Source organism: Mandrillus leucophaeus, unplaced genomic scaffold, assembly GCF_000951045.1.
Source record: "Mandrillus leucophaeus isolate KB7577 unplaced genomic scaffold, Mleu.le_1.0 Scaffold805, whole genome shotgun sequence".
NCBI classification, from domain to species: Eukaryota; Metazoa; Chordata; class Mammalia; order Primates; family Cercopithecidae; genus Mandrillus; species Mandrillus leucophaeus.
Genome location: NW_012108753.1, coordinates 900,529 through 910,438, shown reverse-complemented (window position 1 = coordinate 910,438; position 9,910 = coordinate 900,529). Strand labels below are relative to the sequence as shown.

Below are 9,910 nucleotides of genomic sequence, written 5' to 3'. Positions count from 1 at the left end.
AAACCCCGTCTCTACTAAAAATACAAAAAGTTAGCCGGGCATGGTGGCGGGTGCCTGTAGTCTCAGCTACTCAGGAGGCTGAGGTAGGAGAATGGCGTGAACCCGGGAGGGAGAGCTTGCAGTGAGCCAAGATCGAGCCACTGCACTCCAGCCTGGGAGACAGAGCGAGGCTCTGTCACAAAAGAAGGAAGGAAGGAAGGGAGGGAGGGAGGGAGGAAGGAAGGAGAAAACAGTAACCTCTAGCCTGGACTGACTACATAGTGTGCAGGGCAGCTTGTTCAAAAATGATGAAGAATTTCAAGGCAGCAGCAGCAGAGCGTTACACCAAGCATGGGCCTGTCTGACTGAGGCTCTTCTGGAGCGTGGAGCCCTGTGTTGCTGCGCGGGTCTCGCGCCCACGAAGTCAACACCGCCTGTGGCTGAGTGTCAGCGCTTTGGGAGTTGTGATCTCACACTTCATCTTGGGTGCGATGCACACACACCCACCCTCCTGCACGCCTCCACACCCTACACTCAGCCGCTTCATGGGGATTCGTTTCTAGAGAGGGATTCTCATTGTGTTTTTCCACTGAATTCACTCCAACTCCTCCCCAGTTCATCTTTTTCAGTCTTCAGCCAAATAGATGTTGACCTTCTAGATGAGTTTTGAGTATTGTCACCCAGTTGCAGGATGAGAAAGATAGAGTGGTCTCCTTGGTACCACTATTCACGTGCAATTCCAGTGCTAAGGGTAACCCAGGGAGTGGCTGACAGCCGCGAGATTCTCTTTCTGTAGAGGAGGGTCTGGGGTAGGCTGAGAACGCTGAGCGCTCCACAGATGGGATCCTGACATTTGCAAAATCCCACTTGACGACAGTCCCGTTCATTAGCAACATGGGTGTTATAATGATGTTTTCATCTACATGAGGAATCTGAAGCCCAGAGAAGTTGTCTCCTCAAGATCACACAGCCAGGAAATGGCACAGGCAACACACGCCTTCTGAGCCTTGAAATAGCCTCCTTTTCTCTACACACACCAGTCCACAATGGGACATTTTACAAGCCATAGCAGAAGGCTTCAAAGCAGCTATTTGTATATGAAAGAATCAGTCATGATCTCTGCCTTCCCCCAAAGGTAATAACTTTCTAGCTAATTTGTATTTCTTGTTCTGACTCTTCAGAGACAACCCTGCTACCCATTTTAACCTCAAGACACACATGAATTCTCGAGACCTGAAGATAGCCATAGAGAAAATCACCCAGAGAGGAGGACTTTCCAATGTAGGTATGTGATCCCAATTCAAATTCTACTGTCTTGCTACCATCGTTCTCTTTCTACGTGATTGTCTTCTATCTATTGTATATAAAAGGAAGAAAATAATAATAATAATCCGTCAAGAAATAACTTCTGGTCAGGCGTGGTGGTTCACACCTGTTATCCCAGCACTTTGGGAGGTTGAAACTAGCAGATCACTTGAGGTCAGGAGTTCGAGATCAGCCTGGTCAACATGGTGAAACCCTCTCTCTACTAAAAATACAAAAATTAGCTGGGTGTGGTGGCGCATGCCTGTAATCCCAGCTACTCGGGAGGCTGAGGTGGGAGAATCACTTGAAGAGGCAGAGGTTGCAGTGAGCCAAGATGGCACCACTGTACTCCAGCCTGGGTGACAGAGCGAGACTCCATCTCAAAAAAAAAAGAAAAAGAAATGACTCCTGCAACATCTGTATCTTTTCTAAAGTTATCATGGCTTCAGAGGACAAGAATCTTTCAGACACACACACACCCTGTACAGTCCCAGCATGCTTGGTTTGCAGGAAGGGGTAGCCTTACTCAGGGCAAGCAAGTCTGCTGTCCTGACTATTTTTTTATTGGCCTACAAGTCATCAGCTGTTTCATGAAATTTTGTGACCAGTTAAGGAAGCCCCTCAGTGCCCCTTGAGAATCTTGTTCCAATCAACTACTGATGATTGTGCAAAGAGAAACATGTTCTCTGTTTCAAGCTGAGTCTCCCATGATATCTGAGCCTTTGGGGGCTCACCAGAAATCCAAGGTCTAGTCCTCAGTGGGGCATGTCCAGAAATTCCATTTTATGTTTATACAGAGGTGATTGGGCATTGGGAAACAATTTTACACTAATCAAGCTCAAAGACTGTCAAAGAGCCCGTGCCAGTGTACTCATTTGTAAATGAAAGACTGGCTTTGGGGACGCTGGAGGGAGACTGATTGTCCACCTCTCGGGGAAAGTGTTCCTGTCATCAAAATCCAAAGAAATGGAGACATGAGCCACAGTTTCTTGGCTTAGAGTACATGCAGGGAATTGAGCTGTCTTTGAGGGAGCATCCTCAGAGTTACAGTACATCTGATTAATGATTTCCCTTCCCACTTCAGTGTATGTCTCTGTAGTGACCAGAACATTAGTATCTAGCACATACAGAGCTTTTCACCTTTGAACGATGCTAAATAAACACTAGCCAAGTCACTCTCCATGCCCCCAAAGCAGTATTACCTTCATCACACACATGACAGAGTTGATTTCTGATTTTTTTCTAACTTAATGCTTACATTAGTAAAATCCCAGTGAGACAAACATCAGAAGGCACTCTCATTCCTTGACGAGATTAGCAATGGGTCTCAATCCAATCAGCATACCTTTTTCAGTGGATGACATGTTCTGACTCTGCCTCTGTATTGTCCAGAGTTTGGGTTCTGAGAACAGAATCCATTCAACTGATTCCAACGGAAAGGTATTTATTTCAGGATATTAAGTAGTTTGGAGAATCACTGTAAGAACTGAAGAAGCAGGCTGTAGAAGATGATGTCTGAAGGCTTCCTGCAGAAGTAGGACCTCCAAGGGAGCTGCTCCTTCTTCCAAGATTAGGAAATCACTTTCTGAATTCTGCCACGGCAGCCTCTTCAGAAACCTGCTTTGTCCAGGAAGCCAGCACGATCAAGAGATCAGGAAGCTTCTTCTAGAGCTGCCAGCTCCAGAACCATGCCCTCCCTGCACCACTCACACCCACAACATGGATCTCCACACCCTGCCACCCCACACCACTGACTGAAGCTAGCAAGCAAGCCCAGGCACCTCTGCGGACAGTATCCCAGAGAAGTCAGATACTAAAGATATTTGTCAGCAGAAATATAAACAAAAGTACAGCCTCTGCCTCACTTTTATCTTATAAATCTCATGCAAGTGCATCAGTTCATGCAACTAAAACAAAGCTAAAGCCCTAGCTGCAAGGAAGTCTGGAAAATGTAGTTTTCTGATTTCCAGCCTCTATTTTCAAGACCCACTGGAAGGTAGATGGAGTGTGTGTTGAGCACTATACACCGTGGCCTCGGGATATAAGGTTAGGTGGGGTTGAGGGGATCTTCTCATGGCGTCTTGTGCTCTGCCTATAGGTGCCTAATATTAGGCCGGAGAGGACTTCTGGGTGCTTTGTGCCTTGGGAAAAATTGTCCATTGGCTATAAAAGCAATGCTTAGCAGCCAGGGTTTCCCCTTAGCAACGGGGTTCCGTGCAGCCAGTTCACATGGGTTTTACAAGACATTTCTGCAGCATCTGTATATGTAACCATGTGATGCTTTCATTTGACAAGTAAGATAATACCAGCTAGTGGAGACAGGATGCTGGCCAAAATCAGAAATGCACTGAGTATAATACTACTAATCCTAAAGCCTAAAGAAGGTGCTTCTTAAATGTATGGAGATTGAGGACTTCTTTGAGGATTCCATGAAAGCTATGGCCCTTCTATCCAGACAGATACTTATATACACGAAACACTGTGTATAATTTCAAGTGCCCTGGGGTTCACAGAGCCCAGGTTAAGAGCTCTGCCTGCTCTATACAGCCATGCTGACTCTAGGGTAAATAGTCATCCCAGTTTTCCCAGAAGAACCTGGGGTTTTCGGTACTAAAACTGGGAAAGTCCTGGCAAACTGAGACAACTGGTCATTGTCTAGTTGACTCTGAAAATTTCCTGAAGCCCTTCTCAGTGTGAAATATGCCCTTGGAAAAGTCATGGCGGGAGGCTTCGTAGCACTTCATGACTGCTGCACTCAGCCAAAGTAGATTGGAAATTTAGGCCCAGAGACACAGGGTGACCTACTCAGGACCACACAGCTAGCAAGTAGCACAGCCAGGGCTAGAACACAGTCTGTCAGTTCCTAGTGGGTGCAACTCTTCCCTGCCCAACCAGACCTGTGCCCCTGGCCTGGAACTGCAGGAAAACACTGCTGACCCCAGAACACAGCTCTGTACATACAGCCCGCAGGAGCCTTAGGTTCACCCCAGGCTGCAGGGGGCCAAGAAGAGGCTTCTGTCACTCCAGGTCAACTCCTCCCACCCTACACTCTTGGAAACAACATGGGGCTGGCTTAGGGGCTTAGCGTGGGTCCAGCAGAAAAGAGGCACTTTTGTTCTCATGAAAGTCTTTGGCCGGGCACCGTGGTTCACAGCTGTAATCCCAGCACTTTGGGAGACCGAGGCAGGTGGATCATGAGATCAAGAGATCGAGACCATCCTGACCAACATGGTGAAACCCCATCTCTACTAAAAATATAAAAATTAGCTGGGGGTGGTGGTGCATGCCTCTAGTCCCAGCTACTTGGGAGGCTGAGGCAGCAGAATCGCTTGAACCTGGGAGGTGGAGGTTGCAGTGAGCCGAGATGATGCCACTGTACTCCAGCCTGGCGACAGAGCAAGACTGTCTCAGGAAAAAAAAAAAAAAAAAGGTCTTTCTCACCTGCTTGCTGTCCCTAAAACTTTCTTCAAAGCAGAGACAATTAGAAGTTGAAGGCTTGAAATGAAACCAAAATGGACAGTGGTAATGGCTGCGCATTGTCAATGTACTTAATGCCACTGAGTTGTACACATGAAAATAGTTGAAGTGGTTTTAAAAAAGAAACAGGCTGGGTGCAGTGGCTCACACCTGTAATCTCAGCACTTTGGGAGGCTGAGGTGGGCGGATCACTTGAGCCCACAAGTTTGAGACCAGCCTAGGCAGCATGGCAAAACCCCATTTCTACAAAAAAAATTACAAAATTAACCAGGTACAGTCCACACATGCCTGTAGTCCCATCTACTCAGGAGGCTGAGGTGGGAGGATTGATTAAACTCAGGAGGTTGAGGCTGTAGTGAGCCAGGATTGCACCACCGCATTCCAGCCTGGGCAACAAAGCAAGACCCTGTCTCAAAGAAAAACAAAACAAAACAAAACAAAAAACAAAACAAAACAAAAAACTAGGGAGGGAATGAGTGTGTTTTGCTGGACCTCTTTGTGCTGCTGTGATCTCTTCCTGTACTTATAATCGGCATGATCACTCCAAGCATGAATTTTCTTTTTCTTCCAGGCCGGGCCATCTCCTTTGTGACCAAGAACTTCTTTTCCAAAGCCAATGGAAACAGAAGCAGCGCTCCCAACGTGGTGGTGGTGATGGTGGACGGCTGGCCCACGGACAAAGTGGAGGAGGCTTCGAGACTTGCAAGAGAGTCAGGAATCAACATTTTCTTCATCACCATTGAAGGTGCTGCTGAAAATGAGAAGCAGTATGTGGTGGAGCCCAACTTTGCAAACAAGGTAGACGACTGCCCGGAGACCTACCCAATGTCAGGATTTTCCACACTCTGAAAAGTTGTAACGCCATTGCACTGGCTTTCCCATGCCTTTAAATGTGCATGAAGCTCATTTCTAGGCAGTAAGGCCTCCAGGGAGGGACTGGTCAATCCGCAACCTGCAATTACCCTCTCAAAGCAAAACCCCACACCCACCAGCAGCTGTGGAGGAGCAGTGTTCTCAAATTCTCAGCTAGGTTCTCCCGTGCTCCTCCCACAGCCACAGGGGGGTCTCTCCCCGGCAGCCCAGGGAGCCTTCACACACACATGCAAGCAAACATGCACTCTTTCTCACACACACACACACACACACACACACACACACACGCTTTCTCCTGTATACACACATTGCCGATTCATCAACCTGATAAACCGGAGAAAGGAGACACTGACCCACAGCAGTGAGATCGCGTTTTCAGATGCTCCTCCTGGGTTCTGTGGAGATGCCCAGCAGGAGATGTGGAGCAAGGCCTCCCTCACTCACGCTACCAAAGCTGCTCAGCTGTTGTGTGTTTTGTACCATAGAACACCACGTAAACCTTCCCCCAAAGAAAAGGCTCCAGCTTTAAAATAGAAAGCAAGCCTTGGACAGGTTTTTCTTTAAGGCCCTTCCGGCTTTAATATTCCACGTGTCCAGAGCCAGCAGGGCTCAACCTCCTGCACCACCTCAAACTGATGGCCACTTTCTGCTCCTTGAAATGCCCTTCTCCCTGGACTTCCAGGATGCTCTGTGACTCTTATTTCATTGCTTCTTGCCTTTTTTCTACCCTCAACGTTGACCTCCCCAGGTCTACACCCTCCTCTTTAAGAGGCCCTCTCCCTGCAGGATCCCTCCCAGGGTCACAGCTTCCACCTTCATCTTTTTTTCTTTTTTCAGACGGAGTCTCACTCTATCGCCCAAGCTGGAGTGCAGTGGTGCGATCTCAGCTCACTGCAACCTCCACCTTCCAGGTTCAAGCAATTCTCCTGCCTCAGCCTCCCAAGTAGCTTGGACTACAGGCGCCCACCACCATGCCCAACTAATTTTTTTTTTTTTTTGTATTTTTAGTAGAGACGGGGTTTCACCGTGTTAGCCAGGATGGTCTCTATCTCCTGACCTCTTGATCCGCCCACCTCGGCCTCCCAAAGTGCTAGGATTACAGGTGTGGGCCACTGCGCCCGGCCCTACCTTCATCTCTTGAGCTCTGTAGCCATCCATTTCCAGCTGACTGACTTTTCTCCACCTGATGTCCTATCAGAACCTTAAATCCCACCTGTAACAAGCTGAGTTCGTCATCCTTCCCACCAAACTGTTTCCTCCTCTGGACTTCACATGAATGACCACACACCCATCCCAGAGGGCAGTGTCGCCCCAGAGCTCCTCATCAACTCCCACATCACAGATCTCTCTCCCTCCTCTTTCCCTCGCCCAACGCCCCCTCCCCAGTTCAAGCTGGTGCCCTGCACCTGGTCCTTCTCCCTCCTGGTGCTCCCTAGGTTAGTTTAGATTTCACAATGAAACCCAACTCACATTTCTGATGGGTTCCTCCAGTCCTGTGGGGTCCTTGCTCCAAATCCTTCATTACTACCCATTGCTCTCAAGGCCTTCTGGGGTGCAGTCCCAACCCACTCTCCTGGCCCATCTGTTATGACCACAGCCCTGTGTTCCGGTCAGCTGGTCTCCCAGCACTGCCGCTGTCTCCTGCTGTGACTTCACTGCCTGGTGGAAATCCCTCCCTCCATCTGTTGGCCAGAATTCAGCTCAGGCTCAGCACTTACCTCACGTGTCATCGGCTCCATGGAAAGTTTTGTGAACCCCATTTAGGTTTTTACAAATCAATTTTTGAAAAATATTTTCCAGGAAAGTTTGAAGCAATCTCTTTTTCTAAAATAATCTTTTAATTATACAAGGCCATCAGTAGTCGTCTAGTCTGACTCTTTCTGTGACCCAGAGGCAGGGGTAAGGAAGAAACACCACGCCTTGGGAACACTATGCCAGCCACTTCCAGGAGCGCAACAACCAGTTTGCTCAGGGTGTATTTGCAGCTGCCTTATTTTTTTTTTCTGGAATAAGCTTAGGCACTGGTAAATAAATATTCATTTGCCTGGAGGCAGGACTGTCCAGTTCTGAAAGTGGATAGATTTGTGTTCCAATCTCAGGGACTCAGGGAAGTCCCCTCATAGCTTGGTTTGTTCCTTCGTGAGAGGGGGTTATGATTCCACATTGTAGGGTGAGGGTGGGGATTTAGTGAGAGAATCATTCCGAGAGCATCTGATGGGCCCCCTAAATGTGGTCATTCAGCAACTGTGGGATCCCTTCCCGCCTGGAACAGGGCTGCTCTGGAGACATTTTCATAGCAATTTCTTGCATATGTTATCTCTTTTCCCAATTGGAATAAAAGCTTTCTTTAGTCCTCTCATGCCGTGGTGCCCACCAATGCCAATCTTATGGCTGCCAGTACAAAGGAGGAGCCTGGAGAAGCATAAATGTGAAACTGACACCAGAGATTTAATATCTCCCTATGAATTTGCTTAGCAGACAGTTTTCCACTAACGCAGGCAGGGACCCAGCTGAGGAAGTCGGACTGAGTCCAGCGATAACCTGGGGGCTTCGCCTCAGTGCGTGGCCGCTGGGTGAACCGAGGTGGAAAAACGCAGTAGGAGGGCTAGGGCAGAAAACAAGGGCCTGCTTGCTTCTTCCCCTGCCCCGGGGATCAAACCTAACGATGACACTGGAGGACTTGACCCTGACCTGGCACGGGTCCCTCCCCTCTGTCTTCCAGGCCGTGTGCAGAACAAACGGCTTCTACTCGTTTCACGTGCAGAGCTGGTTTGGCCTCCACAAGACCCTGCAGCCTCTGGTGAAGCGGGTCTGCGACACCGACCGCCTGGCCTGCAGCAAGACCTGCTTGAACTCGGCCGACATTGGCTTCGTCATCGACGGCTCCAGCAGCGTGGGGACGGGCAACTTCCGCACGGTTCTCCAGTTTGTGACCAACCTCACCAAAGAGTTCGAGATTTCCGACACGGACACCCGCGTCGGGGCCGTGCAGTACACCTACGAACAGCGGCTGGAGTTTGGGTTCGACCAGTACAGCAGCAAGCCCGACATCCTCAACGCCATCAAGAGGGTGGGCTACTGGAGTGGTGGCACCAGCACGGGAGCTGCCATCAACTTCGCCCTGGAGCAGCTCTTCAAGAAGTCCAAGCCCAACAAGAGGAAGTTAATGATCCTCATCACTGACGGGAGGTCCTACGACGACGTCCGGATCCCAGCCATGGCTGCCCATCTGAAGGGTAAGCTGGGCTTGCCAAGCAGCCTGGTGCTGAGGCCGCTTTCTGGGGCTTGGTGGGCCAGTGGGACAAGGAAGGTATTGTCTTTTTATGCATTGGTTTTTTCTACGACTTCATACAAATGTTCAAAGCCGCAGGGAGGGCTTTAGGGGTAGAAAGCCCCTCTGAGTAGGGAGAAGGAACAAGGACGGGGCAGCAAGGTGGTCTCCTAAGTGTCATTACAAACCCACGGCCTGTGGATAACTGGGCACATTAACCCTTTCCTTTATATCCTGCGCCCTGAAGCATTTCCCACAAGAGTATGATACATTAAAAGGAAATATGACTCATCACTTTACCTCTATTAAAAAACACCAAACCTCCATCTCTATTGAATATGTCAAATCGTTCTGGTACCTAGACCACCAAATTGTGTTTGTAACTTTTATTTGTTTATTTATTTTGAGATAGAATCTCGCTCAGTTGTCTAGGCTGTAGTGCAGTGGTGCCATCTGAGATCACTGCAACCTCTGCCTCCCGGGTTCAAGCGATTCTCCTGCCTCAGCCTCCCAAGTAGCTGGGATTACAGTTGTGTGCTACCACACCCAGCTAGTTTTTGTATTTTTAGTAGAGACGGGGTTTTGCCATGTTGGCCAGGCTATTCTTGAACTCCTGACAGGTGATCCTCCTGCCTTGGCCTCCCAAAGTGCCAGAATTACAGGCGTGAATCACTGTGCCCAGCGACTCACCTTTTAATTCCTTAAAAGGTATTAGTACGTTTTAAGGAAAAATAATGTTTTTAAAGACAAGTACTATTTCCGTAAGCAACTGTTAACCAGATTCGGGGGGCTTCAGGGAAACCTGAAAGGAATTTCAATTCAAAATATTTAAAGAGACCAGGGGTGGTGGTTCACGCCTATTGTCCCAGCTACTCAGGAGACTGAGGTGAAAGGATTACTTGAGTCCTGGAGTTGGAGGCTGCAGTGATCTATGATTGCACCACCAGACTCCAGCTCGGGCAACAGAGCAAGATCCTGTCTCAAAAAAAAAAAAAAAAAAAAAAA

General features: G+C 48.6%; 1 protein-coding gene across 4 annotated transcripts in view; it reads left to right on the top strand.

The window, feature by feature from the left end:
• The window catches only part of VIT (vitrin), a 129,735-nt gene that overhangs the window by 114,828 nt on the left and 4,997 nt on the right, over positions 1-9,910 (top strand). For all 4 annotated transcript variants that reach the window (XM_011967642.1, XM_011967641.1, XM_011967640.1 and 1 more), the window contains 3 exons: positions 1,161-1,264; positions 5,333-5,559; positions 8,357-8,870. In XM_011967642.1, the coding sequence (XP_011823032.1) occupies positions 1,161-1,264; positions 5,333-5,559; positions 8,357-8,870 (845 nt within the window). The remainder of the gene's footprint in view (positions 1-1,160; positions 1,265-5,332; positions 5,560-8,356; positions 8,871-9,910) is intronic.